Raw genomic sequence first — 23,490 nt, forward strand, 5'->3', positions numbered from 1 at the left:
TCAATTTGATAAGTTCAATCCAAATCTTACTATTGTTAAATATATTGACGTAATATTTTGATCAAGTTGATATAATATTAATTGAGATAATGTGATTTTTTTTTACTAATATGACATTGATATGTGTTAACTTTACGTTTATCAGGCTAATGTGATATTAATTAGTCTGACAATAGTTTCTGTTAATATAACAAGAAATGTTAATAGCCACCAATGGACAAAACCCTCAAACCTTATGTCAATAAATGCCACATCAACATTTTTAGTCACATCAACAAATGCCATATCAACGTAAACTATTATCAATCCAATCAATATCATATCAAAATGATAATGCCAAGATAGTATATAATCAACATCACATCATTAAAAAAAATCATATTATCTCAATCAATATCATGTTAGTTTGATCAGAATGCATACGCATACTTGACAGTTAAAATTTAATGATATTAAGATTAGATTGAAATTAACAAATTAAAAAGATATAAGAATTCAATTTATCCATATATATTTATTTTTAAGCTCTTACAAATTTTGCTATTTACCTCATTAATGAGATAGCAGCATTTAGTGGATTGACAGTGTATGAAAGTTATACATTATCAGTCCATCAAATATTAATCTCACATATATTATTATATAGGGACCAAATTCATAATTTTTATAGAGTATACAGATTAATTGCAAAGTTAACCATTATGTAAATATTATGCTTAATTATATAAAGGACATATTATCATATAAAAACTAAAAATATTGATTATCATTTTAAAAATTTATAAAACAATTAAGCGTAAAAATATATATTTTTTATTTTTTAGTTTTGTATAATGTATTTTTTTGTGGGATTGTATAATGTATTGTTATTTTTGTGTTTTAAACTTCTTTAATAAAATGTTTTTCTAGTGATAATAATGAAAGAATACATAATTATTATGTAAAAGTTAAATTAAATATGATCGTAAAATTATTTTGAAAAATCATATTTAATTGACCCAGATCACTAAAAATCTCGACGAACTACTAACTTTTTTATAAATTTGACAAATTAATATGAACTTTTTCGAGTTAATTACACATATAAAAATACATACTTCTATTATTATCGAATTAAAGATAGGCTTACCGACATTTGTAAGTGAAAAGGGACGTGAAACCCCTAGGAAGGTAGGAACTGGGATGTTGGGATATGATCGCAGGCCTGCAGAAGTATTGCGATGGAGTTTGATCATTTGATTGACTTTGTTATAGTTTTATAAACTGCACATGTTTTATTCATAGGGTCTCCGAAGTCCGAACTCCAAACTACCAAAGCAGTGAAATGCATGTCTGGAACTGCAACCACCAATCTCACACCATCTCAGTGATCTCAAGGAGATTCATTTCATATCGTTCAATCTCACATAACTCGCTCTGTCTCGACAATCTCTTGCCTTTACCCGAGGACATTGCTTCCATTTCGCTTCCTTTTGATCAAAACGATACACCCAGCATTCACCGATGGGACGCCATCATCAGAGACATTTCTGCAAGCTCCCAACCCGAAAAGTCTCTCATTGTCTATGCCATGATGCGAAGAAAAGGTGTAACTCCCAGCATGCACACTTTCCCTTCCCTTCTCAAATCCGTTTCCAAGTCTCAAAACCATAACCCATATCAGCTTTGGCCTCATATTGTTAAGTTCGGATTGAATTCTGACCCTTTTGTAAAGAATTCATTGATTTCAGCCCTTTTCAGCTCTGGACGCATGGAACTCGCTCGTCAAGTGTTCGATGAAAATGAGCAAGCGGATGTGGTTTCTTGGACTGCTTTAATCAATGGGTATTTAAAAACTGGTTCTCTTGTTGAAGGGTTGACATGTTTCAAGGAAATGAGATTAAGAGGTGTAAAAGTTGATGGAATGACTGTTGTTAGTGTCCTTAGTGCTGCAGGAAAAATGGGTAATATTTGGTTTGGAAGGAGTATTCATGGATTTTTTATGGAAACAGGGAGAGTCAAATGGGATGTGTTCGTTGGTAGTGCCCTTGTTGATATGTATTCAAAATGTGGGTGCTGTGATGATGCAAGAAAATATTTTGATGAAATGCCAAGAAAAAATGTGGTTTCTTGGAGTGCTTTGATAGCTGGCTATGTGCAATGTAATAGATTTATGCAGGCACTTGTCGTTTTTCAGGATATGCTAATGGAGAATGTTAGGCCTAGTGAATTTACGTTTACTAGTGTTCTCACTGCTTGTGCCGAAATGGGGGCTTTGGTCCAAGGAATGTGGGTTCATGGATATATGGATAGATGTAAACTGGAGATGAATTCCATTGTTGGGTCGGCTTTGATAAATATGTATACAAAGTGCGGGTGTTTGAATGAGGCTTTCATGGTTTTTAAGAAGCTGAGTGGAAAGGATCTTTTTATTTGGAATGCCATGATTAATGGATTGGCGATGCATGGTGATGCAATAGGCTCCTTTAATCTGTTCTGGGAAATGTTAGGCAGCGGTATTCATCCAAATGAAGTTACCTTCCTTAATGTTCTTAGCGCATGTTCGCATGGAGGTCTTGTTGATGAGGGACGTAAGCTCTTCGCAATGATGAAGCATAGGTACTGTATGGCTCCTAGTGTAGATCATTACAGTTGCATGGTTGACCTGCTTGGTCGGGCAGGGCACTTGGAAGAAGCAAGGAAGTTGATTAAAGATATGCCAATAGAGCCGACGGCTGGAGTATGGGGAGCCTTGTTTGGGGCCTGTGTGATTCACAAGGCATATGACCTAGGGGAATGTATAGGAAAGCATTTGATCAAGTTGCAGCCGAATCATAGTGGTAGATATGCCCTTTTGGCAAACTTGTACTCGAGGTGCCAAAAATGGGATTCAGCCGCTCAGATAAGAAAGCTCATGAAAGAGAAAGGTGTTAAAAAGACACCAGGGTGTAGCTGGATAGAAGTCAATGGTGCAACCCATGAGTTCATTGCTTTTGATGGATCTCATTCTGAATTCCATAGTCTGAACCAGGTGATGGATAGTTTTATAGTTCAATTGACTCTTGCTGATTATGCTACAGATTGTAGCTTATTTGCATTTGATGTTGATGCGGATTGAGAAAATATTCCACAATGTGTGCTTGCATTGTTGACAGCTGACGAGGTGGATTAGACTTCTTAATTAATTACAGTAAATCTTTAAACCAAACAATGTGGGTGCAGGCTTGCTCTATGCTTCTTTTCAGCTAAAAAGGTAGAATGGGATATTCATCATAGTTTTTAAGGTCCTTGCGTTTGTAAAGTTTCACTATTAGTTTTGGAGAAAAGTTTATTTCCCTATCATCATCAATATGCTCACAATATCTTAAAAATGGCATGCTTCTGCTGAATGCTCTTCTCCATATTTTCCAGGCAAGAGGAAGAATACCACTGCCCATCCCTTCCCTTTCCTTTCCTTTCAGTCCCCCCAATCCAAACAAAACATTTGTCAAACAATTCATCTTAGCAACTAAAGCAAGCGCACAATTGATATGAGACCTAAAATATGTACTTCTGGATTCCCACAAACTTGCTTTGTTGCATCATTCTTAAGTTTTAGATGCATGCATGCAGGAGATTGCACTTAAAAGAGCAAAGTGGATTCTGTTTTCATGTTAAAACCAATCATCTCTAGATACTTAATGACCTTTCATAACCCTTATTAGATTGAATATTTAAGGATTTTTCTTGCCAACATGATCCTACCTTGTCTTTGAAAACTTTTCTGGATGAAGGCAATAGCAAATGGACTTAAACTTAGCATTGACTATACATACACTCCATTGAATTCAATCTGTCTAAAATGAATTTCTTCCCAAAATCAAGAACATAATTCTTGTTTTGATAAATCTTTCATAAAGTTTAAGCCAACAAGTCTTTGTCCCAGGGGACTTTATACCAAGTCCATTTTTACTCAAAATGACCCTTGACCATGCGTAACAAATTACTTCGAGTATTCTCCACAAAAGATAAACGTATAAACACCAGTGGTAAGATATGTATGTGTATGTAATAGTCCCCATCCTCATGTTACAAGCAAGCACTGGTTGTAATATACTTTTGCCACAGTTCCTCTTTCTTTACAGAGCTTCTTACCTAATACCGCGAGTCAAATAACTTTCTTTTCCTGGATAAATAAACAACATTCAAATACAATAATGTACCCAAGAGAAAAAAAAAACACATTACATCTCTCTGGCGGCCGGACTGTTCAATATTCCGCTAGGTATGCACTATGAAATTTTATGGCGTGAGTAAATGAAATTTACATCTATGAGCTACTGTTCTGAATCGGTTGTGAAGGACATCTATCTTCAATAGGCTGTGGGTTCAAGATCTTACAAAGAGAACGATATTGCAGACGAACATTCTCACCAGTTCCAATAATCTTAAGCAAATACCTGCAAGAAAGTCACTAAAGCATGGGGATACTCACCAGTAGAAACTAAGCCCCAATTCCATCTTTGCTGACATGTATACTTAGTTTTTTCTCTTTTTTGGGAGAAAAGAGAAACAACAGTTTACTCAACATAAATGATAAGAACAAACCACAACAAAGTTTCTTGAGTACATTGTCGAACAACAGAGGTGAATGGCCAGTGCATACCGAAGTACAAAAGTCGTCTCATTATAATATAATTTTTGTAGAGATAAAAGAAATAATATACAAGAAAGTGAAAAAGATAAAATTTTCTATCTTTTTATCTTTTCCAAATCATTGGCAATGCAGCTTAGTATATGGTATTTATTGCCATTTCAAACTTCAAATTTTTTATTAAAAGTAAAATCCTGATGAAATTTAAAAAGAAATTATGCTCAATCATAAAACCTTTAGGTAGCAGTTAGTCATTTCAGTTCAGGTCATTTTAAGATTTGGACTTGAAACATTTTGGGTCTTAAGTTGTCCTAAATTCAGGTTGCTTCAAATCCAGATCATTTCATGTTCAAGCCAGTTCATGTCAATGTCATTTATTGTTTCAGGTTCACGTCATTTCTTACTTTTAATCATTAAGTTTTGGGCCACTTCAGCTTTCAGCTCAGGTTTAGTTGGTTTAGGTCAGGCTTTGAGCAAATCAAGTTGAGCAATTCTGGTTGGATAAGCTTTTACAGCCTCTACAGCTTCATTCATAACTGGAATCTATAAAAGAGTTTCAATGAGCATTTATCACATTGAAGACTACTAGACACATGATTTTGTGCAGGTGTCAGATCTTGGATCAAGCCAACTCACCAGCCATTGAGGCATTGGGATGTAATAACGGCTTCCTTCCCAACAAATTTTTCTGGTGTCCTCCTGTTTCCCTGTACATTTCAGTGCACATTCCATCCCAAATTTCAATCTAATTGTCAAGTCGAAACAGTCAGCCGAAATTTTACAATGAAACAGACAGCAAAATGCACACCTTAATTAACACCTTCTCATTTACCGAAAATGGATATTGCACACCCCTATGCAACCCATCATCAGCAGCAACATCTCCATTCTCCTGCAGACAAGTATTTGATCAGTGTCAGATTTGAAGTTAAAAACAACTCCCTAAGGACCATAACGAATTACATTTAGAAAGTTCAATCCCAGTGCTCAAAACATTGTAAATGACGTTTCACTGTAAATATCCCCTTATTTCCTCAAACGTCTTAAAAATTAACTAGCTATTATCCTAACAAATTGTTGCTTCGCATTCATTGCATAAGGCACTATAAACTCAAATCCCAAAAGCAACTATCCACTCCTAAGCTTAATTCCTATCTGACTTCTGATAAGATAGGTTATCTGCAATGTAGCTAAGTCATCACCCAGCATGGAAGCACATAATTGTAAGGCTTCCACATGCTACCTTACATAATAGGAATTTCACTGACATGCATCAATATAGGAATCAATTTACACCTACTGACCATGTAGAGATACATTGATTACATCAAGCTTTAATTGTCTCGTTTTAGCACAATGAAGCAAAGCAAGTCCAATAACTGCGCTTCAGTCGTCTCATTTCCCATTTTCATAATAGAGACTACATTTGCCAGATATAATCAATTTCAGGAACCTATACTGCTTAAATTAGTAAAATTCTTGCAATATTTTTTATACATGTGGAACATCCTACATGCATCTCCTCCCATTTCCATTTGCAAAAGAACTGAGAGTCTAATATCCTTAGTATGCTTATGACAGTTTATGCATGCCCAACCAAAAGTTTGGAAGGACTATGTGAAGAAGTTTATTTAGAGTATACCCTGCTTGATCTTCTCGATGGATCAATTTGTTCTCCCATTTCCTTTCTTCGTTTACGGAGAGCTGCATTATGGAATAACCTTCGATCATCCTCTTGCTTCACAGCTGCAGCAGCAGCTCTTAGAGCTGTTGGACAAAAGTGAAAATATGGGAAATGGGGAAAAGAAAATAAAAAATTAAGAAAAAAGAGAGAAACACACACAAACAGAATCAAATGCCTAAAAGAAAGAGCAGGGGAGAGAGCAAGGCAGAATGAAAAGGAACATAGCAAAACTAGGCACAAAAGGTTGAAGAAAATTAATGAAGCTATCAGAATGTACCAATATTAGGGATCAAAGACCCAGAGTCAATGTCTGCACTGCAGAGTGTACATCTTGACTGTGATGCAAACAATAATTGTAGTTATGGTTCTTGTCTCTTCCCATCTAAAGATAATAAATCCATTGTAAACAGTAATGAAAAGGAAACACCAGTGAATATCCCATAATGATAAGCCTCAATCTACAGAGGAGCAGTGATCTAGCCACAGAATTAATAAAAGCAGACAACTTTAAGCACATGTGTGGAAGCATACACATAAACGAATAAAAGATTCATGCTAACATAAAACTAGAGTTTATAAGCCACAAAATGACAAGATCTCCCTTTCCTTCAAAAATTCTTGGTAGATCTTCTCTGGGCACTTCTGATTTATGTTTAGCTCCTTTAATATTTACGAGTTTACAGATTGCCTAATATGAAGTTGACCCAATTCTTCAACTAGACTTAAGTAGACTTTGAAGGTGATTACAGAATTTATAAGGTGATAAAAATATGGTTCAATTTTTACCAACAGATACACCCTTCTAGAATTTGGTGTGCGCATACACCTGCATGTTTGAGAAAACCAACATTGTATCTTGAATATCCTTTCCAGATAAAAATAAAACAACTTTCAACAAGTTGAAAATCTCTCAGGATACAAGGTTTTAGCATTTGCTCAAACACATGAAATGCAACTGCCTCCTAGGATATCTAGAGAATTAAAGTATTGGTTAGATTTCAAATTACTAGGCATTAGCCTTTGTCAACAAAGTCTGCCTTCCATTTGCTTTCTTTTCAAAGAACAAAGAGTTTTGGTAGTGGTTGGCCAAAGAACATTACATGCTTTGGAAAAAGCATGAAGATGCTGAATTTTCTTTTCTTTTTTTTTTTTTCAAGTAATTTGTTCACCCTCTAGTCTGTCAGTAATCCTACAGTTAAACAATGATTCACCATCCAATCCCCAAAAAGATGAGAACTGTCATTTTGATGTGGATTCCATGCAACTTGAAAACAATGGAAACATTTACCCTTAATAGAAGATATACTGCTTACCATATCAAGGACCCTCCTTAGCATGAGACCACCAAATGAATGTCCACAAGAAACAACCATAGCATCTTCAAGGAATGCACCACTGCACATCAAGGAAAAACCCAAAGAAAGAAATGGATCCATAAAAATCATATAAAGTGCATGAAAGCAATTTTCTTGTGATAAAATCCCGAAAATTTATAACATCTTTGTATCTTTCTAATGAGAAAGGAATATTGTTGACCAAATCAGCATTAATAAGGTCAAGAAGTTGATGAAAATGATTCAAAAAAGTCATTAGATATAAATATAAAATCCAAAATTATTCAAAACGGGGTTGGGGCCTTTCAACAAGGATTTACTGATGCTGATTCACTCACTATACGGTTATAAACAATTTTACCAATACTAAGAAATACTAGGGATACATTTCAAACAACACCTCGAAAAGGCTATCAAGTAGCTTAACCAAAGAGTAAAGACAAGCTGAATGAAATTGAGACAACTTACGACAATGGATCTGAGAGAACACTTCTTAATGAAGGCTCCTTATTAAAATTGTTTCGAGATACCTGGGAATCCAAAATTCATAATAAGGTTTTCTAACAAGAATTGAAGCCAAAATATGATATTCAAAATTGCAATTTGCAAGCAACAAAATAAAGTAGGTTCATTTAAAAAGGAAGAAAAAAAGTTGTGAAATAATTTGAAATGTAAGGATATAACCAGAAAACAAAAATGTTATCAGGAAACTGTTATCAATAAACTCAGGACCAAATAAGAATGTGAATCAACACATCAAACTTCACTTTCAATCATCCACCACATGTATTTGAAAACTTTGCCTAATAAAAAACCTAAAAAAAGTCAAACATCAATTTACTAAGATTCCATTTGGTTGACGATTTCACTATTTGCTCTATTATTTATTCTTTTTTTTTTTTTGGCCTTTTACTTTCTATTCATTTTTTGCAAAATTCAAAAAGAAAAGACATCACCAAATGGAGACGAAATAAGAAGAGGAGCAACTCAAAATGGTAGAAAGTATATTTGTACATTAAATAAGCTTTCAAAGTCTGCCAAGGACTGTTTTTAACGCCTTAAAATCAGTTGAAAGAAATAAAAAACATTAACTGAGATAGATAGATAGTTATTTACCCTCACTTTCCTATTTCATTCTAGATTCTACTGTTCCAGAGAAGAATTGCGTGAGATGTCAGGACTTACACAAGTATTATCAGAACGATTGCACACTACATCTTCTTCAGCAGAGAGTTCATCCATAAACTGGCTAACAGATATTGGTACATAACTCTGTGGAATTACATGACCAGCAGCTGCAACTGGAGAGCAATCTAATATAGCATTGCCCTGTGGCATGAGCCTAAATGCAAGTGATGTCCTGAAACCAAATGCAGAAAAGGGTTACTCATTTTAGTCAAGAAGTGCAACAATTGAAGAACTTTGCTACCACATTAGAAGCAACACAAGAGCCAAACATGAATTACATGTACCTGCCACCATTATTAATGCCCGAAAGGTACTCTGGAGCAGCTCTATATGAGGCAGCAGGACGAAGACCAGCAGTTGCATGGCTAAGTGCCTTGCCAGTAATGAGCAACATATCCCCAGGAGCCAATCCACCATCTGCTAGGTACCAACGACCGTTGGGGTCACAAACCTAAGGCAGAAAATATTTAACAGATATGCCGAAAAAAGTCACATAATCAAACACCCCAAACAAATTATGCATACACATGAGCATGTAAGTATATACCCATACTTCTATATGCGTTTATCTTTACACAAACATATATATGCAAAGTATCAGATTCAGAAAAAAGCAATTGATTAATGAAATAGTCCTACATCAAAGAATCCAACTTTTTTTTTTCTTTTTTTGTCAAGAAAAAAAAAAAGACCTGTAGGCCAGGACCATCTGAAGAAATCAATGTCAATAACCCCTTCTCGACTTCACCACTCATTCCTGGCTTCCCTCCTCCAATAGCCCCCTTTCCATTTTGCAAAGACATGTGAGAGTAGGTTGCAACAAGCACTGATGAAGACACCTCATTAGCAGGCAATGGAGTATCATCAAGTAAATGATTGAACACACTGCACAATGCATATTTTGCAATTTGATATCATTACCAAGGTGGAAGGCAGAAAAAGAAAGGAGAAAATTAAATACTAATATGATAATCCACCATCACCATCCTTACTCGCTTCGCAAACGAAGGTGCCGCGCAATTGCACATAAAGCAACACGAGCTGCCTTCCCCATGCACCTAAAAATATCAGCCATGCAAGGTGGAGATGAGTCCCAATCTTCCAAAGCCCTGCCCGAAGAAAACTAATGATGTAAAAGTAATAAACAATTAAATGCAAAAAAAAGTGATATGATAATTGTAAGTAGACATTCAAATAAAACAAAATTAAGCAATGAAAGCAAAAGAATTAAATATAAGATACTTTAAAATTATTAAATGTAGCAAAAAGTCATGATGGTACTAAATATATAGACCCATAGACTTCACTCATAAGTGGGTACATAACCCCACAGCAAGCACCACCGAGAGCAAATCCATCTGGTAAAAACAGTAAGTTTTCAGTCACAAAATTAGCAAAGCAATTGCGGATAACCATATCCAAGCTAATTAATTTGTGCATGAATAAGGATAAATCCTATTGTGGAGAAGTCTTCAACAGCTCAGCTAAGCAATTGACAGGAGACTAACATAGTCAAAAAGAACCCAACAAGTTAAAACAAGGCCCCAAACGTGCAGCAACACCGGCAATAAACAAGCCAAAGAAGCTTAAGGATAATTTTGTCATAAAACTTCTCATGCAAAAGTTAACTTGGCATCACTTAAAGTTAACAAAAACAATTGCATCCAAAAAATGACCAAGTGACTGCAAAGATGTACGACCACCTCCATGTACAACCTTTTAGAACTTGTCGGCTGTCTCATTGACACAAATCCAAATCAAAAAGTGCCCCTTTGGAACCAATTTTCTAAATAGGGATAAATCCTGGTATTTAAACACTACAAGAACGAGTTCACCAATTTATATGCTAGAAGGCAGAGTCATTGTTTCAGTGTTCCAGCAAGGAAAAAAGTGCAAATCCAACATTGTCCAATACTTATGATGAATGGAGCTGAATATAAAGAGTAAGGATAAAGGTTAACAAAAGAAAAAAAAGGTATGCTTGCATCTATAATAAATTCCACAATAACCAAAAAGCATAAGCCACTCCCTGATTAGCCTATTGAAGATGCCTTTGGTATAATGAGTACGATTTTGGTTGATTTAAAAGTAAGTGAGGTGATTTTGAACAAATAACATTTTATTTAGTCTACTGTAAGATCCTCAATTTTGTGAGACAGTTAAAGAAAATAAAAGGTTAGAACTTACGAGCTTCTTCAATAGGAAAAGGGTATGACTATTGCAGAATATGTACTCAAAGCAATTGAAGGAAAAGGTCTGCCAAATGTACTCCAAGTTATTACTAAGAATGCTGCAAAATTGCATTGCAACCATAAACGAGATAGAAAAGGTACATAAACAAGCTTTTGATCAATCTGTGTTGTTCATACAGTATTCTTGGTTTTTACAGAGTTTGCTAACGCAATCTGATTCGTTGAGGTACACATATTGCAAGAAAAGAGCAATTGTTTAACACTTTCTCAATTACTTAGGAGCTTTAGCAATAAGCTCAGTTAAAGCGAGAATTGTTAAATAAGGCAAAGACTAGCTTTAGCATTAACATACTAACTGAAAGCAATCATTTGAACGAATTAAGGAATTGTGGAATTAAAATTTCGAGAAAGCAAACAGAAAAAACATACCTTCCAGCTCTATACATATAAACCCCACGGCTTCCTTTTCCAACAGTATTGACCCTACTCCTAAAGTACAACCGCGCAGCTTCCAGGCCGCACCGCATCAATGCCGCGTCCTCGTTCCCAAATTCGATAACCGCCGCATTATTCCTCATCAAAGACCCCGACAAGGACTCCACCGCCCTTACATAGGAACCGGAAGGGGCACCATCATAGGCAGAAATATCCGATAAGCGAACCCTGGGGAGTAGGAATGGGGTAGTCCCCATGGTTAGGAGAGGCTCACCGGAAGGATTGGCGGCAGAGATTGGGACGACGACATGATCGAGGGGCTGACGCGGAGGGAGAGGGAGAGGGGATTGGGTGGGAGTGGGTGTAGGGGATCTAAGTGAAGAGGCGGAAGAAGGAGGAGGAGGAGGAGGAGGAGGGTTTGGCTGGGGCGCCTGCTGCGGCTGCTGCATCATCATCGCTACCATTAATCATTATGAAATGCGAGAGAAGGGATGGTGGGTTTTGAATTAGGGTTTAGGGAGAATCATCTTGGGGAAGGTGGTGCTTGGTTGGTTTGGAGTGTCAGTTTTGGTGGGGAGTCGGGATTAATTTGTTTTGATAGGGAGAGAGTAGGGAAAGGCCGCCAAACTCAACTCTCAAAGGCCACTGCTTCAGGTTTTTCTTTTTCTTTTTCTTTTTTTCTTTTTTGTCTTTTTCTCTTAATCAGAATATCTGACCTGGCAAGGACGTCAATTCCACCTAGGAATTACGGGGAGCAGATTCATCCAGTTCACTCTTGGCTTTGACTTGCCTATGGAAGTGGAGTCGCGTATCAAACAGAAATGATCTCAAACATCACTCACACCCTTTTTGAGAGTATTTCTGTATTGGCCGAACGCATGTCATGTGTAATTGTCTTTCTTCTCAACACCACATCCGGTCATCATGCTGATATACCACTCGTCGACGCCTTAGTATACCACTTCTCGTTATTACCTATCACATACCTACGTGGGTAGAACTTTGTATTTAGTATATCCTTAACTTACGAGTTCCATTCTATTATTAGCTTTGGATTGACTTAACAATATTTATTGGTTTCATATATAACCAACTATCTTGTTTTCAAGATTATTATGTAATTTGAAGCAATTACCTTTTAAGTCGTGTTTGGTATTTTGTAAAAAATGTGATTATAAAAGAGTTTAGTATGAGAAAAGTGAGAGCACATTCCCTGTAATGTATCTAATTAAATTACATTGTATAATTTTTTATAACAAACCACTATAATGTAAAATTATAATAAAATCACATTACAACTAATGAATGTAATGTGATTGCAGTCTAAAATCAATGTAATCACATTGTATTACGCTATGTAATGTTATTAAAAACATTTTTACATTTCAACTTTATTATTTTGTTAAAAATATTTTGTAATGTTATAATTAAAATAAAAAATAAAATAAAATATATAATATAGGAATTAGAAATTAAAATAAAATAAAATATAAGAAGTTAAAAGTTTGTATAATATAGGAAAAAGAATTTAAAATAAAATATATAATATACGAAATTATATTAAAGAAATGAAAATAAACTATAAGATTATAATAAAAATTTAAAATAAAATATATGACATTAAAAATATATTTAAGAGATGATATTATATAAAAATTAACAATAAAAATATACAAGCATATTAAATTTACATTTTAATAAATAGAGATAATTATAAAAATTGACATTATATTCCCAATAAAGTTATTGTAAACCAAACGTTATAATATTATTTTTCTTGTATTTTAATCATTATTTTTTTTATATACCGAACACTATAATGTTATTTTCCTTACAATCATATTATTTGTAATTATATTACCTATAATCATATTGCATTGTAAAGTATCAAACGCCAATGTGATTGTTAGAAAGAAAACTTTGTAGCGTTTAGTATTATATAGAAAAATGATTATTACAAGGAACGTGATTGATGAGAAATTACATTATAGTATTTGGTTTGAAAGAATATAATATAATTTTGCTAAATTATCCTTATATATGAAATATAAAGTTGAATAAATTAATCTTATTTTTAATGTAATTTTTAACTTTTCAACTTTAGTCCTTAACATAATAAATAATAAGGTAAAATACACTTATCCCTTTAAGTTTTTATCAAAATTACACGGATGTTTATTAATTTTCGAAATAAATATTTCGCGTCCAAAAATACAAACATCGTTAACAGAAAATATGAAAAAACTAAAATACTCTTTATTTATTTATTAACTTAAAATATTATTATTATATTTTAAAAAATAAAAAAAGGGAGCCCGATCGGTGCTCCCCGACTTACCAAGAAAGGGGAGCACCAGTGCTCCCTTTGGGCCCAATTGTGGGAGCCCTAAATCAGGCTATCCAAGGAAGCACCGATGCTCCCTAGATGAGACCTTTTTTTTTAATTAATAAAAAATAATAAATTTATATAATAGTGATTATAAATTTTAATCAAGGATAAAATTATTTTTTTATTTTTATCACATCAACAAGTTAACGAAATTATAAACGGTTAATTAACAACTAGACCGACATATCTAACGTAAAATATTTTTTTATGGTGAAGTATTTATTTTAAAAATTAATAAATTTTCGTGTAATTTTGATTAAATTTTGAAAATAAATATATTTTATCTTAAATAATAATATGATAAAAATAATATAATATATAAATATTAATTATTAAAATATTTTTTAATGACAACTTTATTAATAAAAATAGGGAGGAGCCATCAAAACAATAGAACTCCTCACATCAGAAACAAAATCCAAGACACGAATGCAACAAGGTACAAAGGCATAGCAATGAGAAAGACAAGAAGAAAATCAAGGCAAACCTATAACAACAAGAAAAACAAAATCAGAACTGACAATTTTTCCTTTCTCTTTAAAGATCCAACAAACCAGGGACAGGGAATGTTCAAACTTTAAAGATCCAAAAGGCCCACAAAAGCTTTGATTCAAACAAAAAAAAAATTAGCTCAAGGAAACTCATATAGATTGAAGATGGTTCTGGAACCATAGCCAACCATGAAAAAAGGAGAAAGAAGAACAAGAGAGAATAGAAGAAAGGGCTTGACCGAAATGTGCAGGCGAGTGGCGAGAAGAGGAAGGAGAAGATGATGAGAAAATAGCAGAGAGGTCGAGCTAATGGGAGGGACAATTTAGGAAAAAAAAAATGGAACTTTCTCTCCATCATTGCAATGCGATTGTCATGGGATCACTTTACCTTGTATAAAACACAAACCAAACATCGTAATGTGATTCCTTATAATTTAATTACAAAGAATGTCCCTCACTTATATCACATCAAATATCCCTTTTTAGGGTTTTAAGATACCTCAGCCCTCACTAGCATAAGTTACTAGTCTTAATTAATTGAGAAAATTGACCAAGATTTTATAGGTAAAGTGGTACATTGAACATTTATGTAGCTTGGATACCGTATTGAACATCGACCTTATCTCGTGGCACCCTTTATGTAATTACCGCATAAGTTAATAAGTGAGGTAGCAACTCTTGTTGAAGTAAATTGTTGCACTTTAATCGAAGTGATTTATTGTACTTTAATTGAGCAAAAAGTTTTTAGTGTGTCAAACCAAAAAACAAAAAAATAGCTCTTATATTCCAAATCTATTTTTTACTTCACCTTTGACAAAATGGTTAGAGAAAAATTTAGGAAGAAAATAAAAAAAAGCAAATTGTAAGAAATAGTTAACTTTGTAAACTTTGTACGTTCATTTCAAAAATAATAATTATTTTTATCATAATTTGATAAAAATATTCTTAAAATCTTTTCAAAAAAGTTTAGATGTTTCGATTTATTTATCACATCATCCAAAACATTGTCTATCCGGCTTTCTTCCTTTTAAATTATTTAAAACGATGTTTTTTGTTTGCTCATCTTCCTTTCTAAAAGTCTTAATAAAAAAATGATTCAAGATTTTCCATTCCTTGAAATAAATAAAAAGTTTCAATTTTGTTTCAAATTTGGTGCAAAATTGAAATAAAAAAAATGAAAAAAATAGAATGTGAAATTTTTTTTATTTATTATTAAATATTTAATTTATTATATTAATAAAATAATACATTTTAATAAGGGTAATACATGAAATATAATCCGTAATAAATTAATAGAAATGTCATTAACGGAGTTCAAAAATGTGCATATTAATAAACAGAAACAAAAAATTGAACATAAACATTGTAAATCTTTAAATTTTGAATATCAAATTGAATATTTTGTCATAATTTAGGGGGTAAATACATAATTTTGCGATTGTTGTTAATCCAAGTTGGAGACACTTGATTGCTCAAGTTGAAAAACAACTGTGTAGTTTTCGATATTATAATTTGGGCCAGGCCAAGACTGTGACGAAAGGTCGAAAGATTCCACCTTTCCCTCCTAATCCCTCTTTGGTTTTCCCTCCTAATCCTCCCCTTTACTGCCAATTGATGCTCCTTCGTGTGTGTTCCTCGCCGTGTTCCCTACAGGCCAGAGCAATGGCCGCCTCCTCGAAAACCATAACCGATTTCTTCCAAGCAAACCCAGGCCCAGCCAAGCGTCAGAAACTCTCCACTCCTTCCGATGATCACCAACCTTTTCCTTCTCTCACCGCCGAGCAAAAATCTCGCATGGAATTTAACAAATGTGTCGCCAAATCAAAACGCAACCTCAAAATCTGTTCCCAGAAGGTGTCGCAGTCCAAGGTTGAAGGATCGGGTTTCGTCAAACTGGAGGAACTCTTGGTGGAGGACACGTGGCTCGAGGCCCTACCCGGGGAGCTTCAGAAGCCTTACGCTAATAACTTGTGCAAAATTGTTGAGAGCGAGATATCCAGTGGCAGCGTGCCCATTTATCCTCCCCAGCACTTGATTTTCAATGCCCTTAATTCTACTCCATTTCACAGGGTCAAAGCAGTTATTATTGGACAGGTACAGTTCAAAATCTTTACCAACGAATTCAATTGATTCGTATAATTTAATTTATACAAATTCAGTGTTGTATTTGTAGTTAAATGGAGACGTGACATGACCATTGATAAAAACCCGAAACTAGAGCAGAGTTTTATTGATGATTATGAGCATATGAAATTGTTGTTTCAGGACCCTTATCATGGACCTGGTCAAGCAATGGGGCTTTCATTTTCTGTGCCAGAGGGAGTGAAGGTTCCCTCAAGTCTGGTGAATATATTTAAGGAACTTAAGCAAGATCTTGGCTGTTCGATTCCGTCCCATGGAAATCTAGAGAAATGGGCTGTTCAGGTGAATCCTCAACTGAATCTAATTATCACAAGCACCAAGATGTGCACTAGTAACTGAACCTATGAATAAAAATAGAGATTTTTTACCATTAGCTTCTTCTCTAATTGTTTTAATAGAAACATGCTGACACTAATTTTTGCAATCTTGCAGGGTGTTCTTTTGCTCAATACTGTTCTCACAGGTGATGTTCTTATCCACACTTGAGATTCTGATATATATTTTTTTACGTGATCTTATAATTGGATTTTTATGACTTTGTTCATGGAAATAAGTTTTTGATTAGATTCATGGAAAGATGATTATGGCAATGGTTTGGCAAAGGCTGGTTTACCGGTAAAGTTATGCATGATATGAATTTAAAAGGGAACTGTATAGCAAACAAGTATTGTCATAGCACGTTCATGAAAGAAGCTAGCTTAAAACCACCAGGAGAAGTCTGTATATTCCACATTTTCGTTCAAAATTAGATGCAGGTACAAGTTTTTCAAAGTGTCATCTCTTTTAGGATTTGAAAGGCTGTGGACATTAACATAGTTGCAGTGCTTGTTTAGATAACGAAGTAATTGTCATGTTATACAGTCATAACCAGTGGGATGTTTTAACGCCTCAGGGCATCACCTCCTTTGGAAATGAAGCTTTATTTTTGGTTCTTGTTATCCATCTCCCTCTAATTTATAGCTTTCCTGATGTTTTTGCTTTCATTCTTGATATTCAGTTAGGAAGCACCAAGCTAATTCTCATGCCAAGAAAGGATGGGAGCAATTTACTGATGCTATTATTAGAACTATCTCACAAAAGAAGGAAGGAGTTATTTTCCTCCTCTGGGGGAACTCAGCTCAAGAGAAATCCAGGTTTTCTACTTTTCAATAGTAGTATTAATGGTTGAACCCTCCCCTCCCTCTCCCCACTTTCTTTCTATATTCATGATTGTAGGACTTTTATTTTTTTCCTGCAGAAGTTAAATAGTGCTCTTCAACTCATTATTGGCAGAATAAATTCCATTCAATATTTTATCTTCACTTATTTTCTATGTTATATGTTCTTGCCATTTTAGGCTCTATACAAGTGTCAACTCAGCACAACATGTGTGTGGGTGGGGAATATGTGACTGACGTGGCAGTTCTGCATGGATTTGGCTTCTTTGAATCTTGTTGCCTCTCACTCAATTTGATGCTCGTCCTAAACCAGTAGATCTTCCAGAATTGCTCAAGAAAAAATGAGGAAAGAGGGAAAAAATGGAGAAGAAAGGAAAGGAGCAATGCATTGTGTTTGAGAGTTATAGATGAGAGAATGAGATGGAGAGGAGAAGTGAAAGATAAATGATATAGATGGCAGATCTGACCTATTGACTTGGTTGAGTATTTGTGACAGTAAATCTTTATAACTTAATTGTTAGGGTATTTAGTTTGCTGATGGGTTTGGGCTGATAAGGCTACCTACATGTCTGACCCTCTAATGCTTATTTTCATCATGCAAAGTCTATCACAGTGAAAACCATTACAAAAATTAAAATCAAAAGAAATTATTAATGAATATCTTCCACTATCTTTTGTTTTTAGTTTTTTAAAGTAAAGGTTAAGATGAGGAGGGGGGTAGTTTGTTTATAATTGTGTGGCATTCCTAAATTTTGCTGATAAGTGCTAGATATGAATGATTTCATGAGAAAACTGTAAGATGTGTCCAGGAAACCCTACTTTACTTTTGGACTCCTTAGCTGAATTTGTGACTCTGAATTTTGAGTAAGGCACTGTGTCAGCATATTGTACTTGAGTCCACGTAACCCAGCTTATTATAATTTTGTAAAGTAGTGGAATTTTAGAAAATCTCCTATTATAATTTGTTTATCTTGTTTTATGTATCATACTATGTTGGTAAATTTGAGATACTGCACTACAACAATTAGTATAAAGTGCACTGTTTCAATAGGGGAACTAAAGCATTCACCATGACCACATTGACAACCTTGGTTGGGACTTCTCTTAATCTGTCACAGGTTGATTGATCAGAAAAAGCATCACATTCTCAAAGCAGCGCATCCTTCTGGTTTATCTGCAAATAGAGGCTTCTTTGGTTGCAGGTTAGTATGGTTTTGGGGAGAAACAAGTTTACTCCTTTGTGAGTTACACACTGCTGGTTTTGATATATATAATATTGGTTTTTTGGATTGTGAGATGGGATTGTTTGGTTTATTGAGATTGTGTTTTGTGGTAACAACAATGGATTGAACTCAGCATCAAATAGTAGGTAAACACAAACAATTGAACAGTGATTATGTGCCCTTTTATATTTATTTGATTGCTATATACACACTCTTATAGCATTGAGATCTTAATTCTTTGCAGATTATATAAGATTAGGTGTCTCTTGTAAATGACTATGGTTAAGTCAAGATGTGAATTTATGATGCTATTTTGTCTGATATCAATCACTTTTTTGTAACATTTAAAACAGGCATTTCTCTCGCACAAACCAGCTTTTGGAGCAAATGGGGATGCCCCCGATAGATTGGCAACTTTGATTTCAAGGGTCATCATTCGTGCTGTCAGTTTGTATGCAAACTAATCGATATTCTTCCACTTGAATTTTGCTAGAAAGGCAAAAGTTATGGGGATTCACTGCACAAATTTTGTTTGCCTATTTACAGAAGACACTTTTTGTGATAGGTTTGTCACAGTTCAGTGATCCTCAGCTGGCTTTAGGAGCCAAATTTTGTACATCATGTAACTAATATTGTCCAATGATATCATGCTTATTGCTGACTATGTTTTCTATCTGTTTATTGAGTTACTAATTACTTCATCTCTTTAATACTAAATAAACTGCTAATGGAAGACTCCCCTTTTGGGATACCCTTTCTCTGGCCTTAAATGTTGGCCTACTTCAAGTTTTTAGTATGCTACAATATTACAGGTTTTGCTCAATGAGATTAGCTTTGTTGTTTTAAAAATTTGGAAACACCCTTGTGGCTTAGATAAAACCTAATTATCATTAGCAATTGTAGTTCAATCCACCACAATATTACAAGGCAAATGCTATAGAGTGCTTAGGCACTTGTTAAGATGATATTACAGTAATTAATAAAAGACTATATAACCCAAAAAATAACCAGTAATTACACCATAAGTACAAGAAAAGAGATTGTAAAACTAAAAGGTTGATATGATGCGAATGTGATGTAATTGTTTAATAATTTAGAAAAACCAATGATTTACATTTCTTTGCAAAAATTATTTATTTATGTAAATTCATCAAAACTATTTATTTCGTTGCGGGAGTCAATTGTTTTTTGTTTTTAAAAGTATAAAATTATGTGGTAAATTTATTATTATATTTATTAAAGTTGAAATTCTATTTATATATTTGTTGAAAGAATTCAGTCAATTCCAAGGAACCGGGAAAGGCATCAAGGCAACGGTGGTGATTGAGCGAGTGGAGAAGGATAGATGAGTAGTCCACGGTTACGCTATCTGAAACCCAAACCACAACTCTTTCCTTCCCCAACAAAAATGACTGTCTTTGTCTCTTCTCTTCAACACCCATCATCACTCCTCTTCTCTGCTTTTCTCTTACTTTGGGACTTCTCCTTCTTCCTCTTCACCATCCCCACCTCCCCTTTTCTTCTTCACCTTTCGAGACTTTCAAAACTTACAGGATAAAATGACGAGCTTTTTATCAAGTCACAGTTGTAATTGGTCGGTTGGAGTTTCGGAACACGTCTGCAAGGGCAGGGGAAGATTTTATAAGGTTCCAAGCTTGGGATGTTGTGGTCCGTACTATTTTCCTTTGGGAGGATTTAGTTTTTCCCAGGGCCAGGGTCAATACCTTGCTAGTACGTCCCAAAGTCGTGGGAGATGTGGGCCTATCTTTTCCAGTGCCGTGGATGATGATGGCGTGGACCCAGATGACGCTGAGGATGGGAATGACAAGAAAGAATCTTCACAAGGCGAGACCGGAGGAGTACGTTCATCTTCTCTTTTTAATAAAATAGAAAATAGAGTTTCCGTTTTGTTTGTTGCAAGATGATGTCTTTGAGCTTAAGGTATTCAATTATTCATATTCATTGAATAAGCATGTTGGGTTGCTATTCTAGTCTGCTGTTAATCATTCTATATACTTGAAAAATATTAAAAGCCATGGAATTTGCCTATTGGATTTTACTTTGTTAATATGCCATTGATCATAATAGCCAATTACATTACCTTTATAACTTACAAAGGGTCATTCCTGCTCCTTTTTTTGTTTTGGTACAAAGGTAAGGGTTGAACCTAGGAATTCTAGCGATAACACGCCCCACCCTGCCACTTGATTTAAGCTCAAGTGGGAATCTCCTACTCTTTAACTCCTGTAATTGTTGAATTCATTACTCATGAAGGTTAAAATGATGGGTAATTATCTTTGAATTTTTGTTTATAAACCATAAAAAGCTATATCCGCAGAGATGGCAATGGGGTTGGTTGGGTCAATTATCGGTTTTGACTTTTTTCAGTTGCTTCAGGTTTGTGTCAAGGTCTGGTTTGAGCTGTTGACTTTTGGAGTTTATTTTGATAAGGGCTGGATTTTGGTTATTTACTTTTTCAGTTATTGCCAGTAGGGTCAGATTGGGTTTAGGCAAAATCTGGCTGCGATGGGTAAGGAATATGTCCATTTTGCTGGAGTGGACTGGCATTTTGATAGAATGTATGGATGAACTAGAAGCTGGTTTTGTCCTATAATTAGTAATTTGGTGGATTCACGTGATCTTCTTTTTATAGATTGTTCTTTGTGGACAAAACTTCATTCCAGGTTTCTCTTTTTACAGACAAGATCCTATTGCGTGCCTAGTGGTTTGTGTTTATTGATGGTCCTGTTTTACAATTGTCTCAGATAAACAGTGAAATGCTTCGAGAAAACCTTGAACGAATAGTTGGCAGAGATGATTCCACATTTAATGGCTTAGACCTTGCAACTCTTATTAGGAACAAATATGGCAGGTCTTATGATGTTCAATTGATAAAGAAGGTATGCATTTCCAAAGGAGAAGATGGCTTTATCAGCTTCTTACTTCTTCTAAATTATAGTTTCTTGGATTCTTGATGATGCTTTTTGAAACGATAACTTATAATGAGATTTGGGTTTCGCTAAGCAAAAGTTTGAAATGGCCCTTCCATGTGTAGAATGTTGATGAATGTCATTAATGGGGCCCCAACATGTAGCTCAATTGTACAGAATTTTTTCCATGATGTCCCTTTTTCAGCATTTCATTTGGAATTATCTACTGATATTTTATCACCTTGTCTGATGGGGTAAAGAGAAAATCTCTATGTCCACCGTATGCAAAACCATGTGGGCCTTCTAACTATAGTATGCAGACTAACAAGTTTATGACACCAATAGTAGATAACACGATATTTGATAACGAATGTATGCTTTTTTGAGTATTGCATAACTTGATTATGGTTTAAGACTTGCTTATTATGGACGGCAAGTTAGGTGCACTGCCCTAAATAGGTGTAAATTTAGAGTTCAGCACCATATTTGCATATTCTAAAGTTTCATTCAATACTGTGCCATGGTGGTTGGATTAACTGTTTATTCTGTTGGTACTTTGTGTTTGCTTCTAATATTTTTTGTGTGACTAAGTTTACCTTTGCATGCCTTAATTTAGGAGTTCATGGGAAGAAATCTCCTTGCACTGAATGTTATGTGGAAGTATATGGAGCAGGTAAGCAGATTGTGAGCTACAGAGTTGTGCCTTAAAAAAGTCGTAATATCACGTTACAAGAAATATTACTAAGTTTTAAAACTGGTTGAGCTGATTATGATTTTTTGTATATAAAAACTTGTTGAAATCACTAATTGCAGAGTTTCCTTGAGACCTTTTGTGTAAAAACTTTTGCTCATTTAACCAGGCTTTTTTTTTTTTCACTTCTCTCCTCATAAATTGTGATGACTTTGGTGTTGGGTACTTTTACTTGCACTGACATGCCCACCAATTATATGCCCCCTCTGCCCCTGCCACACCCACCCCCCCCCCCCCCCCCTTCCCCCAAAAAAAAAAATTCTTTATGAAAAATTATTATTATAGAATTGCTCACTATAATCTCGTAAATGAGACTTTAGTCTCTAGATATTATCAACCAAAATGCCCTTATGGTTCTAGCTTTTCTTTATACATAAACCTTGTGTTCCATTGGATGCATTTATGACAAAATCTCCACTAGCTGCCCAAAGTTCTGCCAAGTCTGATTACTGATAATGTCGAAACTAAATCTGAAACCTTGTGTACTGCTTCAAATAACTTAAAGTGACTGTTAAGTTTATCTTTCTCAAAATATGAAGGAAGCTTACAACAATTTGATTTCAATGAGGTTATGAATATTGTTATCCTTTTTTTATTATTAACTGACATTTATGTTATTCTACTCTGATGTAGCCGAAAGGTTTAGGGCAATTAGAACTCAACAATTAGGGCTAGAATAGGGTTGATTGTGTTGGAACAATAAAAAGATAATTGGGTTTTCAAAGAAACCTCTTGAATAAATATTCAAAATAACAAAAGATGATAATGATAATCTTCTACCTAAGATACTTATTTATAATAGTTAAGATAAATCCTAATCAAATAGTAATTCTAATCCTAAATAAAGACTTAAAGTACTAAAATTCTAATAAAGATAGGAAAAAGAATTTCAAACTAAATAAATAAAATAAAATCCTAAACTAACTAAAATACTAAATAAATTTTCATATGCGCCTGCATCA

General features: G+C 34.5%; 4 protein-coding genes across 5 annotated transcripts in view; 3 read left to right on the forward strand and 1 right to left on the reverse strand.

Moving 5' to 3' along the window:
* LOC18609900 (pentatricopeptide repeat-containing protein At1g50270) lies at nucleotides 1,184-3,196 on the forward strand. Its single transcript, XM_018115135.1, has one exon. It carries the CDS (start codon nucleotides 1,325-1,327, stop codon nucleotides 3,095-3,097), a length of 1,773 nt encoding a protein of 590 aa, XP_017970624.1. The 5' UTR covers nucleotides 1,184-1,324; the 3' UTR covers nucleotides 3,098-3,196.
* LOC18609901 lies at nucleotides 3,988-12,090 on the reverse strand. Its single transcript, XM_007045243.2, has 12 exons — nucleotides 11,440-12,090; nucleotides 9,811-9,927; nucleotides 9,511-9,703; nucleotides 9,103-9,269; nucleotides 8,816-8,990; nucleotides 8,099-8,160; nucleotides 7,610-7,691; nucleotides 6,574-6,631; nucleotides 6,255-6,379; nucleotides 5,421-5,504; nucleotides 5,249-5,319; nucleotides 3,988-4,418 (listed from the first exon to the last, which is right to left on the reverse strand). The coding sequence occupies exons 1-12, from the start codon at nucleotides 11,907-11,909 to the stop codon at nucleotides 4,289-4,291; spliced, it is 1,734 nt and encodes a 577-aa protein (XP_007045305.2). The 5' UTR covers nucleotides 11,910-12,090; the 3' UTR covers nucleotides 3,988-4,288.
* Nucleotides 15,753-19,522, forward strand: LOC18609902 (uracil-DNA glycosylase, mitochondrial). 2 transcript variants are annotated; one of them, XM_018114591.1, is made up of 6 exons: nucleotides 15,753-16,419; nucleotides 16,591-16,749; nucleotides 16,900-16,930; nucleotides 17,465-17,600; nucleotides 18,743-18,826; nucleotides 19,201-19,522. In XM_018114591.1, exons 1-6 carry the CDS (start codon nucleotides 15,940-15,942, stop codon nucleotides 19,265-19,267), a joined length of 957 nt encoding a protein of 318 aa, XP_017970080.1. In that variant the 5' UTR covers nucleotides 15,753-15,939; the 3' UTR covers nucleotides 19,268-19,522. The 2 variants fall into 2 exon arrangements, with proteins under 2 accessions (XP_017970080.1, XP_007045311.2); XM_007045249.2 differs by lacking the exons at nucleotides 18,743-18,826; nucleotides 19,201-19,522 and adding an exon at nucleotides 17,804-18,300.
* Nucleotides 20,157-23,490, forward strand: part of LOC18609903 — an 11,586-nt gene continuing 8,252 nt past the window's right edge. Inside the window, exons 1-3 of the mRNA XM_018115656.1 lie at nucleotides 20,157-20,706; nucleotides 21,613-21,747; nucleotides 22,394-22,450. Of these exons, the coding sequence (XP_017971145.1) occupies nucleotides 20,407-20,706; nucleotides 21,613-21,747; nucleotides 22,394-22,450 (492 nt within the window). The 5' untranslated portion in view covers nucleotides 20,157-20,406. The remainder of the gene's footprint in view (nucleotides 20,707-21,612; nucleotides 21,748-22,393; nucleotides 22,451-23,490) is intronic.

This window comes from Theobroma cacao, chromosome 2, assembly GCF_000208745.1.
Source record: "Theobroma cacao cultivar B97-61/B2 chromosome 2, Criollo_cocoa_genome_V2, whole genome shotgun sequence".
NCBI classification, from domain to species: Eukaryota; Viridiplantae; Streptophyta; class Magnoliopsida; order Malvales; family Malvaceae; genus Theobroma; species Theobroma cacao.